The 19,443-nt window shown below is 32.3% G+C and overlaps 1 protein-coding gene and 1 pseudogene across 1 annotated transcript; one reads left to right on the plus strand and one right to left on the minus strand.

Moving 5' to 3' along the window:
- Positions 1-298: 298 nt before the first annotated feature.
- Positions 299-4,023, minus strand: LOC132635915 (protein indeterminate-domain 7-like). The gene is made up of 3 exons (XM_060352519.1): positions 3,320-4,023; positions 2,689-3,085; positions 299-1,353 (listed from the first exon to the last, which is right to left on the minus strand). Exons 1-3 carry the CDS (start codon positions 3,489-3,491, stop codon positions 456-458), a joined length of 1,467 nt encoding a protein of 488 aa, XP_060208502.1. The 5' UTR covers positions 3,492-4,023; the 3' UTR covers positions 299-455.
- Positions 4,024-4,142: 119 nt separating this feature from the next.
- Positions 4,143-4,260, plus strand: LOC132639048 (5S ribosomal RNA; annotated as a pseudogene).
- Positions 4,261-19,443: the final 15,183 nt, after the last annotated feature.

Here is a 19,443-nt window from a genome sequence, read left to right on the forward strand (position 1 = left end):
ATTAGAACAAATGAAAGAATATTTGATGCAATGAAAATGTAAAATGTATAATGATATGGATTTAGTAAGAGAAACCTTACTATATGTCTCATACGATAAAAAGAATGCCGTAATTGGGCGCAGAATTACTTTTTCGAGGGATACGTGGTAAATTAAATTTCTTGTTTTGTAAGAAAAACTTTACAATATATCTCGCATAAAACATAAACTCTTATATTGTGTAAATTATTTTACACTAGTACATCAAACATAATCTCTTTATTTGAAAAATGGGAAAAAGGGAATTGAACTGAATAACTGAAATTGAAAGGATGAGTATATATAGATAAAAAGCAAGTTAAGGATGGGTGCTTAGCTCCCTTCCAAAAGAGCTATATAGTAGAGATACAATACAGCAACAAAATACTAAGTACTGTTGTCTAAAGAAAGGAATTAAGATTCAAAAATCAGACTAGCTAATTTTGCCAGGGTGATTGAATTTGATTTTGGTTTTGATTCTGGTGACGTTGATCAAATGAAGCAGCAGAAGAACTAGAACCAATCTGATGATGAAGAGCAGCAGCTGTAGTAGTATTATTGAGAAAATCCCTATGATGTACTGGAAATGCTCTAAGTCCCAAGAAATCTCTTGTCAACCCTTCATTATTTTCTTTACCTCTCATCAAATGGGTGCCACCAAATCCCTCATTAAAATTATTAGTACAAGGCAAAGGCAAAGTAGTTGTAGTAGCCATCATGTTTTGCATGTCCATGAACCCAGGGTTGACACTTGCACCAAAATGAAACGTACCAGCTTTGTTATTATTGTCCCCATAAGATGCCAAGCCATGACCAGTAACAAAACCAGTATTATTATTAGCACTATTTTCAAACTGTTGATATTCACGTGAGGCTAAATCTGCTATGCCAGTTGTTGTACTACTGGTAATATTATTAGTACTAGTAGTAGTTGTAGGACTGAAAAAACTTGTAGCACTCATGTGATTAGCAGCAGGAGAAGAAGAATTAGTTACCCCAATTTGTGCTGCTTTTTGTAGTAATGCAGTTGCACTCATGTGAGTTGATGTTGCTGCACCAAAGATGTTACTGCTACTGCTAGTAGGCAGATTGTTATTATTAGGGTTTTGATGATCATGATGATGGATGAATAACTGAGAAGAAAGCTCGTTTGAGGGGTGTGGAACAAGATTGAAGTTACTTTGTTGTTGTTCTTGTTTGAGCTGGAAGTTTTGAAGAGTATGGAGATTAAGGTGATGGGAAGTTGAAATAAGAGGATTTGGTGGTGGGATTGTTCTTGAACTTTCTTCTGCTAAAGCATCACAAAAAGCTCTATGGGTGATGAAGCTATCCCTCCTGTAAAGAAAAGAATTTAGCCAACAGAAATTAGTACAAAACTGCTCATTTTACTCTTAATGAGAGTAATTTGTAGCCACAAAAATATAAATGACTTATTTTAGAATACAAGCTTCAAAAATGTTCATTTTTTTCCTTTAACTTTCATGCCAGTCAAATACCATCACATTACATAAATTAATAATGAGAAAATACACATTTTCAAACAAAACAAACAAACAAAAAGAAGAAACCATCACACATGAATAATACAGTAAGTGTACTACTGATAAAGTGCATGCCCTCTATTGTCAACCCTTTTTTGTGTCTTTCTTTCCTTCACTTTTTTCTCTTCTACCTTTGGACAGATTAGATTTAGTAGTAGAAGACGAATCAGTAAAGTTTTCTATGCAAATTGCTTTTGCAGCGAGGTGTACAATAGATAAAGTGTGGACCCTCTCCTCTTTCTCTCTCTCTCTCACACACACAAAAATAGACAGATTCATTCATTCAGTCATACACATGAACTTGCACACGTGAACTTTGCTGCTCAGTGTCCCTTAGCTTGCTAGTTTTGATTCAAAACGTCTTCTTTTCCTCCCTAATATTAGTGAATTCAAAGTTTTACACCATCGGTTTCAACATAATCTCTGACTAGCTAATTGTGCATTCTTGGAATCCCAGCTCAAAACATATAAATTCCACTTATTGATTTAGAAGCATATAGTAGAAAAAGTTTTACTAACATCTATACACTAATAACAACAATGTAAAAGAATTTTTATACTACATCATCTAAAAGAACTTATTGGAAGTTCACATATTATGTTAGACTAATTATATTTGAAAATAAGATAGACAATCACTTGCTATAACACGCTAAATTATACCCTCAATATATGAGAAAGGAGTTTAATTGGGCACATGGTTTAAAAATGAAAAGATGACTTTTGAAATTTATGCTCCAACATACCGTATAAATATTTGTGTGACTATAAATCATCTCATTGAAGGTAAAATCAGAAGTTTAATGGTTACTAAATATAGAAAGAAATTATTCTTTTTTGGGTCTGACTAAAAACGAAAAAGTGTCACATAAATTGAGATAGAGGGGTCCTGATAATAATGTAAAAGTCATTTATAAAATAGATGTATATAAGTCAAATCCAATTGAAATAATAGTTACCACTAATTAATTAAAGAGAATGATGGTGGATGATCAGGAGAAAATTGAGCAACAAGCTGGTTGACTTTGGTATATCCAAATTAAAGTGATCAAGAACCAATATTTCAGTATTAGTTCAATTTGTGGAATTGGTTTGAGAATTTATTGGTATATTGTAATAATTAGCTTACCTAGAGAAAAGGGTTCCACAATCACATCTATACTCTCTGGTACCACAAATCTTGGAGTGAGCTTTCCAATCAGACTGAACTGCATAGCGCTTTGAGCATTTCTCACACTTCCATTTCTTTTCACCATGTTTTCTACAAAAATGCTTCTTAATCCCTGTGAGATCCCCTAGTGCCCTTGAAGGATGATGGTGTACACATGAAGGCTCTGGACACACGTATACTTTCTTCTTCACCTCTTTATTTGTTCTTTGTTTTAGCTTCCATGGCAAATTATGCCCTCTTCTGTGTAGTTGAAGATTCTGATCTCTTTGAAATCCTTTGTTACAGATCTCACATACAAATCTATTTGTTGCCAAAAGACTTCTTGGAGACAATGCTATAACTTCTGCTTCTGGATCTAATTAAAAAAAAAATAAGTCAAAAAAACCAATCTAATTATACATAGAGTTTAAGTTTTGTGAACCGACAAAATCGGTCACTTAAAAGATTATTGCAGATAACTCTATTTAATAAGCATGACATGCTATGACATACTAGTCAATTACACTGATGACTAGATAAAACTTTTCACACTTATTAGTATATATGTTGAATCCCAAGCCAACCAAAAAAGTAATAATAGCATAGGTACCTGGATTGCCTGGTAGATTTCTCTTCTTCTTGTTAGCAGCTGGTTGGGTTGGTGCTACAAGAGACTGCTGTGGGTAGAGAGCACCACCAATTTCAGTTCTATTATTACTTGAAGATATGCTTGCTTCATTAGATGCAGGTGTTAAATTTGACATACTATCATCTCCTAGCATACCCTTTATCACTCTTCACTACTAGCCTTATGGATTTTTCCCCATAAACTTAAAGATTCAGCTAAACTATAATTTTATTATCCTAATAACTTCTTGAAAAAGGAAAAAAGGGGCGAGTCTGTAAGGTGATGTGAGCTGGTTGGTGAAGAGAAGGGAGTAGCAATATGTAGTTTCTGCTTTATATATATCTTTTGCTTTATCTGAAACCCTAAAAGATGACAAAAGGCTGAAAGAGGAAAGCAAAGACTAATAATAGTCTGTGAAAAAACAGTCTCCTATCTTCTTCAAGAAAACCAAAGGTCTGAGTGAAAGCTGCTAGCTAGCAAGATTCAATAAAAGCCATACACATAAGAACAAATGAAACCAAGCAAAAATATAAGATTCTTTATAGATAAATGGAAGGTTTCAATAGAGAGAGAGAGAAAAAGAGTTGTGGATGAGAAGGTATCCTTTGTATTAGTCCTCTACCCCATCAAAACCATAGCCAAAGGGCAGGAAGCTTGCTCTGACGTTGCATTTTGTCGTTTACTTTGTTGCCTTCTCAAATCTCAATCATACAAATGTTACCTCTTTGCATTATTGTAATTTGCTTCTCTCATTCTAATTCCTTTTTACGTACGATTTTTATTTATTAAAGTTATTTTTATGTTTGAATGCGATCATATCAGCACTAACGCGTAGGATCCCATCTTAACTCTAAAGTTAAGCGTGTTTGGGCGAGAGTAGTACTGGGATGGGTGACTCCTAGGAAGTCCTCGTGTTTCATCCCTCCTTTTGAAGGGGAGCCTTGGCGTAACTAGTAAAGTTGTTGCCATGTGACTAGGCTGTCACGTGTTTAAGCCGTGGAAACAGCCTCTTGCATAAATACAAGGTAAGGCTGCATACAATAGACCCTTATGTTCCGGCCCTTCCCCGAACCCCGTGCATAGCGGAAGCTTAGTGCACCAGATTGCCTTTTAGATTATTTTTTTCTCGATAATGGTTTGAACATTGGTCTTCATAATTTTTACTCATTCATTAACCGCTAAATCAGAAACTTGGCTAAGATATTCTCGTTTCACCAACTTTCGCATTTTACCAACAAGAATGAAAGAAATGTTAATTAAATGTTCAGTTTGACATCTATATACTTCATGAACTTCGGCAACTTTGCAAACTCTTTCCATGGTATTGCTTCATTCTTGAGCGTTTAATGGAAATCCAGATGGAATTTATTGGAAGATGTGTGATATGTTTGCAATCGTAAGTTAGGTTAATTAGGGCTTCAATTAAGTGTAAAAGTAACCAAGGTGAGCTAATCAAAACGGGTCGTTTAAGCAAAGTGGCCAGGCGGTCAAAACTAAAACTACTCTGAAAATATTTACAAAATACCAGTAGGTATTTTGGTTGTATACTTTCAATATACAATTCAACTACTTCCTCAGTCTCAATTTAAGTGTCTTACTTTTCTTTTTGATCTGTCCCAAAAGAGTGTCTCTTTTTATATTCGGTAGGTTGACAAGTCAAACATCATACATGACAAGTTCAAAACCACTAGATTCAAAAGATATTTTAATACATTATACACATCTTCAATTGAAGATCACTAGATTCAAAAGTCTCTTTGTATTTCTTAAAATTTGAGTTCAGTCAAACTAAGACACTTAAATTGGGACGGAAGAAATATTATATAGGTTAATCATATACAACAGTATGATTCAACTATATATTTTTATTATTGATATTAATGAATAAATAAAAAATATAAATTATATAGACCAAGGTTATACATCATACATAACTACTGCTGTACAATTTTATAAGGGGCGAATTTTGCATATGAAAGGCGGTTAAATATTTTTATTCCACCTAGATAATCACGAAAAACCTCCAATCAAAATAAGGGAAAGTAATTCCCTTTAAAAAAAAGTAAACCTTTTTAATAATTGAATCCATGGAGAGAAAGCTAGAGTTGGGGTTGATTGTGTTTGGATAGAAATGAAAAAGAAAAAAGAAAAGAAGCAGTATATACTGTTTATCCGGTGGGTAGCAGTACCAAAAAGGAACATGACTTTTCATACTCGTGCTTCAACACCATGTCACATGATTGGTTTGTTGATTAACTTCCAAGAAACATATATGCTCGTGAAAGTTCTTGTAATATTCCTTCCCTTTAATTTATTCATAAATAATTTTAATTTTCTTTCCTGCTAGCTTTATAAATAAAATTTGGTTCCAGTTAATGCCAATTAACTTTACAGTACTGTTTGTTAATTTTAAATGAATTGGGTACAGTCAAAGCTTTTTTATTAATAAATGTTCAATGTTTTGACATATATATGTGCCTTTTTTGTGAAGGGTGGGGAATGAAAGATACAGGTAATATATATTGGTCCCCTTCCATGAGAACTGTGATTCACTTATCTTGTAATATTCTGATGCATATATAATCAAGAAAAGGAAGGAGGAATTGCGTTTAGTCAATCCCTTGCATGATTGCCCCCTTTGCCTCTTCCCTTCTTTTATAGTTCTGATGAAGGGCAAAAGGAGTGGAAAAAGGATATGGTCAATTTTTTATTTTTTATTTTTTTAACTAATAGCCTGTTTGACCGAGCTTTTGATGAGCCAAAAGTGTATTTTTCCAGAAAAAAATAATGTTTCGCCAAGCATTTAGGAGAGATTAATAGCCTATTTGGACAATCTTATTTTTCCCCAAAAGTGCTTATTTTTCGAATAAGTTCTTATTTTAAAAAAGTGAGGTGTTTGATCAAATTTTTATGAGAAAATAAGTGCTTCTGGAGAATAGCTTCTGTCAAAAAGCACTTTGTTAAAAAAGTACTTTTTAAAAAAATACACTTATAATCACTTTTTAAAAGCTTGGTCAAACACCAATTGCTCACCAAACATAAACACAATTAATTAACAATTGTGTTTGTTTATTTAGTTCGACAATTGAACTAAATAAACTAATTTTAAAAGCTTGGCCAAACAGCTATAAGATTTATTTCACAAAGATTTTAACTAAAGTTGAACGACTCGCATTATTGACAAGTAATAGCCTGTTTGGCCAAGCTTCTAAAAATAACTTATTTTAAAAAGTACTTTTTAAAAAAGTACTTTCGGCTAAAAGCAGTATGTGTTTGGCCAATTAATTCAAAAGTACTTTTGAGCAGCAATTAGTGTTTGTCCAATCTTTTAAAAAGTGTTTCTTAGTGTATTTTTCTCAAAAGTTCTTTTCAAAAAAGTGTTTTTTGGCAAAAGCTATTTTTTTTTAGCTTCTGAAAAACTGCTTCTGCTACTCCCAAAAACACTTTTCTCCCAAAAGCTTGGTCAAACACCTCACTTTTTTTTAAAATAAGCACTTATTGAAAAAATAAGTACTTTTGAGGAAAAAATAAGTTTGGTCAAACAGGCTATTAAATCTTAGACATAAATGGATGACAGACATTAAAACCGCGTGTAAATCTTCAGTTCGACAATTTATTTTTTGACAATTCAATAGCACTTTTAGCTTGAGTGAAAATAATTTTTGCTTTTGGATTTACAGTTCCTTAAGGAAAAAACAAATGCTTGAAATTGGGCATCCTACTTGAAACACAATCGGTAAAAGTAAAACGAGTATTTTATTTAAATGAATCCCATCAAAAAGAATAAGCTGTAGATTATTTTTCAGTGGCCCCAAGATTGATTGAAGAAATTAACTTATTCAAGCTAAGTATAACTATCAAACAAATAACGTGACTTCCTTATGGAACGACATTGTCTTTCTGTTTATTCATGTTCTCAATATGTTCCTGTCTTAATAAAATATTTTGAATAGAAAAAGGTTTCAATTTGTAAATGTTAATTAATTTTATTTTGTCACTTTTATGCCCAGTCCCATTATAGAAGTAAGTGATTTATTCTATTATATATGTTTCTTCAGCTTTGCTAATTCATTACTATTATAATTTAAAATATATGTATCCATTTTCTCCAATTCCAACTTTCTGGCATGATAACATTCTCGCAACGACCCAGTATATCTGGATCGGCCAGTATAATTCTGTCTTTATGCTAAACTTGTAGGAACTTTTAGGGTCGGTTTGGAAAGCCACCTGGTAATTGGAATCTAGGATAGTAATTACACAGCCTAGTAATTACACAGTATCGTAATTACAATGATTTGTTTATTTGTCATAATGTAATTACAGTATAATTACAAGCGTGTTGTTTGGTTGCACAAGTGTAATTACACAGTTTGTTTAATTTTTAAAAAAATAATTATCAAAAATTTGAAATTAATATTGAAAAACATGTGCCTTTATAATGATATTAAATTAGTTATTTAATAACACATTATTTCTTGAAAATGTATTAATTAATAATCATATATTTGTAACTAATATTGTAAAAAATAATTGATATATATTTTTTAAATTAAAAATATTTTAATTTTAATTAATTATAAAACTTATATGCAACCCTTTTTTTGTGAGAACATCATGGATGGGATGTTTGACAAAAAAATGTTTGACAAAAAAATCTATCAACTGTAACAAAAAATAAACATCATGCAATGTGAAATAACAAGTAAATAGTACCAAAGCAAATAAATTAAATCGAAAATATAACCTAAATTTAAAATCCAAAAGAAAAGGTTTAACGTAATACTCTTATGTCAAATTCCAACGTTACATAACTAAATTTCAACGTGACTTAAATAAATATAATTCAAAAGAAAGGAAAAATAAATTCTATAACTCATTCATAACAACATTCTACATTTTAATAATGTCACTCATTATATGCCAAATTTGTTAACGACTCATTCTTTCTAATATTAGGTGTAGTTTCAAAAATTAAAATAATAGTATGGTTATGCTAAGTTAATAAAATAAAATAAAAACAAAAAAATACGAGCAATTACATGGAAATACAAGAAGTAAAGGTTGGATTGAGAAGAAAGGAAATGAAAGATAAATAATATAAAAATATATTTTTAAAAATAAAAATAATTAAAAAGTAAAAATAAAAAATAAATTAAAATAATAAAAATTAAAATAAGGCAAAAAGGAAAGAAACTAAAAAGTAACCCTGGAATTACAGGATGTCCCCCCCCCCCCCCCCCCCCGAGAATTGGAGAGTGTAATTACACCCTCTCAATTACACCCAATTCCCACCGAACTGTGTAATTCTTGGTCAAACAAACAGACCAAAATGTGTAATTATACTCAATTTCAACTACCTGGGTGGCTTTCCAAACAGGCCCTTAATTAAAAAATTAAGAGTATTATTTATATATAATAAGGGTCAATCTAACTTTTTTGTAATACTTAGTTAGAGTCTTTGGTTACATTAAAAATAAAATTGCCAACTAAAGGTTTCCTCTTCCAAATTTACCCCTATATTTGCCTTTTATCGTTTCCTCTACTATGGGTGTTTTAGAAATATTAAGACACTTCTAAGCCTTTTTTTTTTTTTTTAATTATAGAAAATCCCTTAGACTAACTTTTTGAAGGTGATGACATATACTATAACTTCTTCATATGGCTTATTTTACTCCTACTTTATTTCTTTATTATTTAAGGTCCTCTTAAAACGCTTAAGAAATTGTGAATTGTGATGATGTCAATTCAAAAAAAAAAAAACATCACTATGCATAATTTGAATGAGAGAATACACCACATTTGCAGTTATCTTAATTAAAACATGTATTGCACAAAAAATCTAATTAACAGCTCTTTAATTGTTTCATGTGAAACTTTGAAAATTTAATAGATAAAATTAGTCTTAATTTGGATTAGATATTGTTACCTAAAATATTTTTTTTAATCTTGTTAACAATATTGAAATTTGAATCTTTTCATCAGCATGTTTTGTTGGTTCGTATGTTGATTACCCATATCGTTCATGCTTAACAAAATTAACTTTCTTTTTTGGATATTATTTTGTTACTATAATATTTTATTTTGTAAATATGATGCACGCATACTTAATTATATTTTCTATGCATAATGAGCAATGTAAGTTGTAGTTTATACTGCATTCATTTAAAAAAAACATGCAAGACGTGCTACGTGGTTAGTCAGTTAAATTTTTGGTATGAATTCATAAATATATTTCTTAATATATATTTACACTTTTAAGTTACATAAAAAGAAATTATAACATGAGCTTGATGGAGTAGTTTAAATGTTGAACATCTTTGAAAAATATGTAGTTAATGAAACAATTTTTAGTTTTCCAGCAGTAGTAATGTCTAACATCTTGTGACAAAAGAGAGTAAGTTTTTTATGTTTTTTTAGTATCATTTTTTTTATGCGGGTAAAAAATATTTTAGGCAGTGTTTGTTAGCATAGGGAAACATGATTAAATGAATCATGAAGCATTGAATCTTCATTTGTGTTTGAGAAAATAATTAAAATATACATTTTATAAATTAATGTACCATTTAAACTAGAAAAAGGAAAAAACGTCATTTTCTCATCACGTAAATTTTTAGAAAGTAAAAGGAAAGTCTAATTATATTAAGAAAAGTAATTGTTCACCAAAAAAAAAAGTAATTAATTTTCATCGTCTTTTCAATATACTTTGTATAATTTAATTGAATTAACATCTACAAACATTTGTAAAGTATAAAATTTTATTTTGATTTATTTAAAGTTATTTTTGTTTATAAGTAACCTCATTAAATCTCAACAAAAGAATAAATATAGCATATCTAATCGATGTCTCTAGAACCAAACTAATTTTTTTTTTTGAAAGAAAATGTTACATTGGATATATGTTTTTAAAAATTAAAGAGACTTTATGTATTTGTTTGAAGGTAAAAGAAAAGGGTTAAAGTAAGGACAAAAAAAGAAGTTTTGTTCAATTTTCAAATATTTTTATGCAATTTAAATATATGGGAAGCCTTTAGTTTGTAACAGTTTGCAAAAAATATCGAATTAATTTTTCAATAACTTAATGTTATAAAGAGTGGGGAAAAAAATAAAAAATAAAAATTACAATTGTAACTTTTAATTTTGATTTTGGGCCCATGCTAGAATTTGCAGAAAAAATCAAACTAAACTTTCAATAACTTAATGTCACAAGAAAGCGGGAAAAAAATAAAAAGTAATTATAAATTTAACGTCTTTGTTTTGAGTTCGGACTTAGCACAGGCCAAATGCCCACTAATAACTATATATATATATATAAGGGGCAATCTCCAAAATTTCTCCTCCTCACATTGCACTTCTAGAATTTGATTGGTTGATGATATAAGCGTGGCTGCTAGACTGCTATTTCGTTGCCTAATAACAATCCCACTTTTAATACACGGTTCTTTTTCTTCTTTCCATTAGACGTGGGCCCCTGCAAGTTTTTGTTAATCTTCTTTTTGCCCCTTACTCCATCCCATTTATGGTGTGGCTTTTGTACTTAATTCAAAATAAATAGTTTTCACTTAATGAAAAGGATATCAGAGTAGCTTTTTTGTTTCTTGTTTCAAATTTATCCTTTTATGATAAATTAGTTTTTCGTAATTAAGAAATTATATTAAATTGGTACTATCTAATTAATGATAATTAGACAACGTTTCTTACTCTTTAGGGTGAGTAATCTTTTAAGGAGTGTGCCCGACCTAAAAACATCATTTTTTTTTTGGACGGATAGCCCTTCTTTTGGGGTGATTTTTTTTTTTTTTCCCTTCGCCTAATACCCCGAGGTTCCTGATTCAAATCCCAGCTCAGTAAAAAAAAAAAAAAAAAATTCGCAAGACAAAATTTTGCCTTCAAAACTCTGTCTTAAGGCATTCAAAACTCTGTCTTAAGGCAGAGTTTTGCCCTTGAAACTCTGCCTGAAGGAGAGTTTTGCATACAAAAAATCTGTCTTGCGAATCCAAACTCTGCCTTGTGATTTTTTTTTTAAAACAAATTGGACTGAGTGAGGGCTCGAACTCGAAACCAAGGGATTTTCCGCAAAGGGCAAAAATTAAAGACCACCCCCAGCGAAGGGCAATCCTGCAAATTGCCCAAAACACCATGTAATATGAACCGGAGGGAGTATTAGATTACCCTTTACATTATTTGTTATTATACATTTTGGTAAAATTTAGACATTTGTGGAGCCACTGTTTCGTTTCTAACTGGATTTATTTGATCTTACTAATTACTCTCCTTTCATTTCAATTTATGTGGCAATTTTCATTTTTTAAGAGTTAATTTGACTAAACTTTGAAGCTAAATTAAATTAAATCAACTTAATATTTAAATTAAAATTAAAATATTTAAAATTTTAATTACTATAAATAAGTACAATTTTAACCGATGATTGATACTTTTAAGCATAGACTATATATGAAGAACTAAATTGATTCTTGAGGTTCATTTAATGAATTTAATTTTTTTCTTAATTTCGTCTAAAATTGAGCTAAATAAAAAAAAAATGAACTAACATAAACTCTTGCAGCATAAAATATCATCAGTGAAATTAAAACTTAATAGATACCAAAAATCTATTTTTATCTAAAAATAAAGAAATTATATACTCACAAATTCATAAAAATGTCAATATGGTTTATGATTATCTATAAGTTGTAATTATTTATGTAGTTTAGCTCATGTTAGTTTACAGAATGTCGAGTCGCTTGTATCTCTTTGTTATTTAATAGTTCTCTTGCCAGACTTTCTTCTCATAAATAATTTTTTTGGATAAAAATTATCTATTTAGTTTATTAAAAAACTTTTATAATTATGAAGACTTATCAACAATGCATGCTTAACCTGCTATTGAATTATATTAATTATGCATTACAAAATATGATACAAATTATACTTCTTTAATAAAAATATTACTAATTTTATATTTTGAGTTGGTCAGCCCAGACTTCATGTAACTAGTATAGTAGAGATGTACACAGACCAAAAAAAGATTAGAAAAAAAATTGGACAATCAAAATACTATTGCTTAGTCTAACCGTATGGTGAAATACGTTATATGTATCATTGTCTGCACGGATAATTAAGTAGTTATTTTAGTCTAACATATCGTGAATCACGCTAGAGGATCATTTTGCCTCTGCCTATGCTTGAGGGGTTAGCCAGAAAGGACAGGATAGGACATATTTTTATCGAAAAGGGTCAGATTTGCACCTGCACTCTCACAAATAAGTTATATTTGTCCGTCGTTATACTTTTTTGATATATTTATCCTTCTCATCCAACTCTAGTGTCATATTTACCCCTATACTTTATTTTCGGGCCAAATTTACCCTCCAACCGTTAACTCCCTATGTCCCCACCTTTATTGGTGTTTATGTGAAATTTTTTCTCCCAAATTAAATTAATAATAAACCCAAATACCCTCACCCCCCCCCCCCCCCCCACTCCCCAAGTTGTCTGAGTCCGAAACCAAAATAACCCCAGAAAAGTGTTTTTGAACCAAACTACCCCAACAAAAAAAAAAGTTACAAGGAACCCTTTAGCGCAGTAAATTATTGCGCTAAAGGTTCCTTGTTTTTTTTTTCGCCCTTTTGATTAACCCTTCTTTCATTACACTTTTTAACGTACTTTGACCATAGATTAATCATGTTTCGGGATCCCGAAACTTCAATATTTTATATAGAACCCTGCTTATTTATGTGCAATTAATAAGGTAGGCTCAATACATCAAGGATAAGAAAATCTTCGGATTGCCATTTTAGTGGCTGAAAAGTGCTCGAATGCCATTTTTGTTTGAAGGCTTGGTGTCATTAGCTTTAAGTTTACTATTTTTTAGTCAAAATTGCAGCATTCATACAAATCTCAAAATAATTAAATTGCATCATTCATAACAATATGAAGATACTTAAACTTGTTCATTAATAAGAAACCCAAACTTTTTAAAATACAATCATCAAAGAAAGAAAAAAAACTTAAAAAACATTCATCAGTTAATGCCCTTGAGTTGATTTTCCGCCACCATCGCAAGATGTGCCACCACCACTAGATGTGCCACCACTGCTAAATCTACCACCACGAAAGTTTCCTCCACCACGAGAGGTACTTCCACCGCGAGATGTAGTTTGACCACCATGCCGTAAGGGACACTTGCGCTTATCATGACCAACATAATTGCAAAATGAGCATTTTCGAGTGTATCTCCCCGGTGGAACATCCATTTCATTATGAATACGAGAGTATGCTTTCTTTTTGAATTTACGGATAAATGTTTTATTTGCAACCATTGAAAATGGACCTGGTAGCCAATAACTCTCACTACCAAGTGGGTAGAACCTTCCAGCATACGTTCTTGCATAATTTTCAACTGTATATTCCTCAGCCATGTAACGGGAGGCATTCTTTCCCATTGCGATAAAACACTTGAAGGCATGAGAACATGGCATGTGATATGATTGCCACTTGCCGCATGTGCATGTTCTTAGAATCTCACAAATTGTGTGGACATTACCTCCTTTACCTTGGTGCACACTTGTTGCGATTTCAAATATGCGTTCTGCAGAGTTGTACTCCATCCGGTCATGTTTCTGAGCCTTATATTTGCGGTACTCGAACAGTTGTGATGGTTTTGGCATCCATCTTAGACCTTCTGCTGCATGTGCTTTGGCCTCTTTTGATCTATTGACAAACCGCTCCACAACCTGCTTAAAAGTCATTCTCACCATTGCGGTGACGAGTATTCCCGTGCAGATTTCAACAAGCCATTGAATGACTCAAAGCTATTTGTTGTCAGCATACCCTCATCGCCTACCTTTATCCTGGTGTAATGTCCATTTGTCTTTATCAATTGCATTAAACCAGTGGAAGGCTTCCTCATTCGCCGGCCTAATAATGTCCATCTGCAGGTTAAACTTCTTCTCCTGATGCTCTGTTGCAGCCGCCCACATCCAATTGCAAAGTCCTAGAATTCGATATGCCTTTTGGAAGTTTTCCTTCAAATGCCTTAAACAATAACGATGGTAGGCAAAGGGTGGCTGCCACCCCTGCAAATTAAACATATTGTGTAATATGTCAGCATTTCTGTCTGAGATCACACATATTCCCATGCGATCCTTAATAACGTGTTGCCTTAAGTAGCCCAAAAACATACCCCATGTACGAATGCTCTCATTAGCTGCAATTACAAAAGCTAGAGGGAATATAGCTCCATTTGCATCCATTCCAACTGTAATTAGCAGCTTTATGTCGTATACCCCGTACACATGTGTTCCATCTATTGATATTACAAGCTGACAATGAGCAAAACCATCAATGCATGGTTTGAATGCCCAAAACACAAACTCAAAAATATTACCGGGCACACCAGACTTCGATTTAAGCTTCCATTCAACAACAGTACCATGATTTAAGTGTTGTAGAGCCGTCACGTATCTCGGAAACTTCTTGAAAGAGCCCTCCCAATGCCGTAGACTATCTCATGTGCATGCCTACGCCCAAGATACGCCTTTCTCTTACTAACAGTTTTGCTATATACTTTCAGGACGGCTGTAATACAATCTTTAATGGGGAACCTGAATAATAATAATAATAATAATAATAATAATAATAATAATAATAATAATAATAATAATAATAATAATAATAATAATAATATAATGTAAAAAATGAATATTTACCACTGCCCATCAAATTGCTGGCTTAAACTATCAAGAGGCATTTGGCTCGTCAAAATGCCTTCATAAGTACTCATGTCAGGGTAATTATGTTCATAAGTAGGTTCCACTTGAGTGACTTCGAGCTTCCCGAGGAGCCCTAGCCATGAATTCAAGTCAATTAATGGGGACCGTCTCTATGTACATTTCAAGGACGTTTAAAGCTATGCATTCCTTATAATCATAAGGCGCCTTCAAATAATCGGTCAAAGAACCATCGTCTTGAATGTACCACTGTCCATAACTAGTTACACCTTGCGGCGCAAATGACATTGGATATTTTTCAATTATATTTAAATTAAAATCACTCCTACTAACTTGTAGTCTATTATACAAGGCTTGGAGTAGTTTTGAGAATTTTAAGTCAAGTGGAAACTTAACATGGTATTTTGGGGGAGAATCATAGTGCAAATTATTTTTCTCGAATATAATTTTTTCGTCCCAGAATAAAGAAATTCTAATTTTTGGAACATCTTTCATTTTTTGGCTAATTTAGGAGGAATACAAAATGCAAAACTGGATGAAACTTAGAATTTGTTTTAAAAATTGGATGAAACTTAAAAAAAATTCTCTCATTCCAAATCTGTATTAATAAGATTTGAAGTTTGAATATTGAACCAACGCATGCATGCAATTAGTATGTCTTGCAGTGTTAAATCAAATCAAATTAAGTACGGAGTGTTGCATAACACGTGAATTAACCATGCTATGTCAGTCCCTGGCAGTATAGCGCAGTAAAATACTACGTTATGTCAGCAAAACGCATTAAATTGCTGCGTTATATATGTTAACGCAATAAATTACTGCGATATTCTGTCATAACGCAGTATTTTACTGCGCTATACTGCTGCAATATATTGTCACCTCAACTGTCATACAGAAAAACGTCATAATTCGAATCAAACTTTAAGTGTTATATAACGTAATTTGACGAATAGTTACCAACCACACAAAATTCCACACAAAATGAGTTACTATGTCATTTTTTTTTTATCAATTTAGAGATATTAGTCGTGTTATATCGTTCACTCCAGAAAACATATTCGACGCAATGGGTAGGACATGGGAATTGAGTGAAGCTTTTGAATACTCAAACAACCCGTATGAGAGATGTTGACACCCAATTTTGTCCCGCCTTTCCTCCGAAATACCTATTTACGCTTCTAATATTTTTTGACAAATTAAAAAAATATATTTATATTTTTTACTATAATTATTAGCCCCTTATCAACACCGGCGTTTCATTATTCTATTATAGTTACTAGCTATTATTATTATTATTATTATTATTATTTGTTATTATTATTATTATTATTATAATTCACAATTTTTTATCATTTCGGCATTTTTACCAGCTCACGCACACGCATCGCATTTATCTTTGCATAATTAAATAAAAACATTTAATTACTGTTGAATTTCAAATATTATTGCACGGCTATTATGACGACATATAATTTTATTATCCGAGCATTAATAATTGCACACTTTATATTAAGTAGTATTATTTAAATGGGTCTTTTATTTGAATGTAGTAGCCCAATCAACCCATACTATTTTCGGACCAATTCACAAATCAACCCACATTTTCAATTCACCTGGCCACATTTTAATTCAATCGGCCTGTTCTTTAATTCACTAGCCCAAATCAATTAACCCACATTTTTAATACCCAACCCACTACCCATTAAACCCGACCCGGACGGCCCAATCTTTTCCTAAACCTAAAATCCCCCCCCCCCTTTTTCTTTCTTTCCTCTTCCACCCGCCGCCTCCCCTTTTCCCCATCCGCTCCTCTCCTTCATCATCTCTCGTCCCCACCACCGCCGCCTGCACCCCGCTCCCACTTCCCTCTGTTCCCCACTTCGTCTTGTTCCCCACTTCGTCTTGTTCCCCCACGCTCTTCTCTCTCTTCTTCACAAAAAAAAAACCCATAGATTTCGCCTTATAAATAATGATTTCCAAATCAGTTTAAAGGAGGAGTTTTCGATTCAGGAAATTCCCTAGGAATCAAGGCTTAGGAATCGCAAAAATTCCCCACAAAAAAGAGGATTTTTGATCGGTGAAACCCCCCCCCCCCCCCCCCCCCCAAGAACCAGTTTTTTTTTCGATTCAAAAAATTCCCCAAGAAACTGAGTTTTTTTTTTCGAGTCACAAGAAATCCCCCATAGACGCCATTAATTCTTTTAGCTGTATTGTTCGATATCGAGTCAAAATCCACACCGTTTTGTTCTGTTTTTTTTTTCCTTGGCATCTGTTTGGGTTCGAAGGGTATAAAAATTCGGGGTCTTTAGTGTTTCGAAGTAGATTTGAAGTGTTCGAGGTTAGATCAAAACCTTCGCCTCACTTCGCTGCATCCGAAGAAGGTAATTCCTCTTTCCCTTTTATTTCGCATTTTTATGTGCTTAATTTATGGAAATCGGTTGCTTTTGTTGTTATTTTGATTAGCTCATCATGTTTAGATTATGTGGGTTGGTTCTCTGTTTTGTTAAAATTTATTAAGCATAATTTGTGGATATTAGTCCCCTGTTTGTTCAGTCTTTTCTTTGGTAGTCACTTTCTTATTCGGTTCAGTTAAATATACTTTAGTTTGGCTATATTTTCATTTTTTTGAGTTGAATGTTGTTTGTATATAAAAATGTGCAAGATCTTTGTTGGAGTATAATGCTATATCATAGTTTCTAATATATCAAAAAATGGCGTAAAATGTGTTGTTATCCTCCCTTTCTGAATGTTCAAGTGCTCCCTATTATGATCCTAAATGAAAGTAGTGACAAAATCAGTAGCTTGTGATCTTAACTCCAACTCAATTTGTGTCTTGCCAATCCATTACATGTTTTGTAGTCTAGATAAGTCCTAAAAAATGATTTAGCCTTAAACCACGACTAATACTGCTTTAGTCGCTGATATTTATCTGAAGCTGTTTATAAGTTTTCTGGGAATTAATCTTGAAAGTTTGAAGTGATAACACTAAGTTATATGAAGTCAGACAACTGTTGGGATTGAGCCTTGATTCAAAGTTTCCATGTTGTTACCCTATAATAAGTTTAAGAGGAGTTTGTTTACCTTTCTCAAAGATGCATTTTTTTTTTGTAAGACATTTCGGTTTCTCTTCAAGACTTTAACACTGGGAATATGAATCTGCAATTTTACCTACAGTTCTGTTTGAGTAAAGAATGATGGTTCAGCATGATTTTCAAGGTTACTTTTGTTTGAGGCATTAGTTTCTTTCAAGACTTGTTGACTGTTAGCTTAAGTTGAAAGCTGACCCCTTCTATAATAAAATGTGGCTTGTATTTCAGCTCTATCTTCAAACATGTTTAAGGCAGGGTAGAAGTAAGGGCATGTCACTTTCTTTACACTTTGTTCTTCCCCTTTGACATGTTCAACTTTCATCTAACTCTTTGTTTACTTGAGAATCTATGATTGATTCATTTAACCCTTAGAAAACTAGAGTAGTTCATAATAGGTCTGCATCCTACCTACTGTCAATATGCTTGTGCCTGGTGTGTGAGTTTGCTGCTATAAATCATTTTAAGTCCAGTTGTGTCAAATTTATGGAATAATTTTAGAATGGTAGTTGTCCAATTAAACAAACCTATGTTTATGTCCAGAATCTGGTCTCATTAGTTTAATCTAACTTGTGGTTGAATATTCCTTATAGTTCATGTGGAATATAAGTGTTGCATCCCTCTTGTCATTTCTTGTTATTTGTTATATAATAGTCTCAATGTATCAGCCTGTTTCTTGTCTTGCACTTGCATGCTGATTTCGAAGAATGAAGCTGTCCATGTGTGCTTGCTTAGGCTATTTGGCATTTATCTAGTTTGGTCCTTGAGTCAAATTAAGATGCCGAGTGATTTCATATAAGAGTGATCATGTATGCCCCGAATATCATGCGTATACTGGTCATTGCATATGTCCAAACCAGTCTGTTTCAGTCAACTGTAGGCTGTAAGCGACTGTGATTTCCTGAAATTTACTTCAACATGGGAAAATATAGCTTTACTTTTAGTATCTGTTTAAAGTATTTGATAGTCTCCTTATCTCACAAAATGACATTGAGAACTTGTTTTTGAGACTGTCTGATGGATGAAAACATGATCGAAGCTATAACTAGTTAACTAGATTAGAAGGAAATGTCATGGTAATCTCACTTAAAATATGGCAATTCCCTTCCTTATTTTGCTAGAATATGTAGTTAAGGTCACCTAGTAAGTCTCTGTTTGGTCATTCAAATTACAAAATCCTCTGTGCTTTCATGTTGTATACTGTTTTGAGCTGTTAGCTTGTTTTTCGACCTTTAACTCCTCGTTTGTAAAACAAAATAAATATGCAAGCACTTATTCTTCATTTTGT

Source organism: Lycium barbarum, chromosome 4 (genome assembly GCF_019175385.1).
Source record: "Lycium barbarum isolate Lr01 chromosome 4, ASM1917538v2, whole genome shotgun sequence".
Classification (NCBI taxonomy): Eukaryota; Viridiplantae; Streptophyta; class Magnoliopsida; order Solanales; family Solanaceae; genus Lycium; species Lycium barbarum.

Bases quoted from the DNA above. Each gene is read 5' to 3' on its own strand.
- LOC132635915 (XM_060352519.1), bottom strand. From the start codon at position 3,491: ATGCTAGGAGATGATAGTATGTCAAATTTAACACCTGCATCTAATGAA. The intron at 3,086-3,319 runs GTACCTATGCTA...TTTTTTAATTAG, and splicing joins AAATCTACCAGGCAATCCAG to ATCCAGAAGCAGAAGTTATA. The intron at 1,354-2,688 runs GTAAGCTAATTA...TTTTCTTTACAG, and splicing joins TGTGGAACCCTTTTCTCTAG to GAGGGATAGCTTCATCACCC.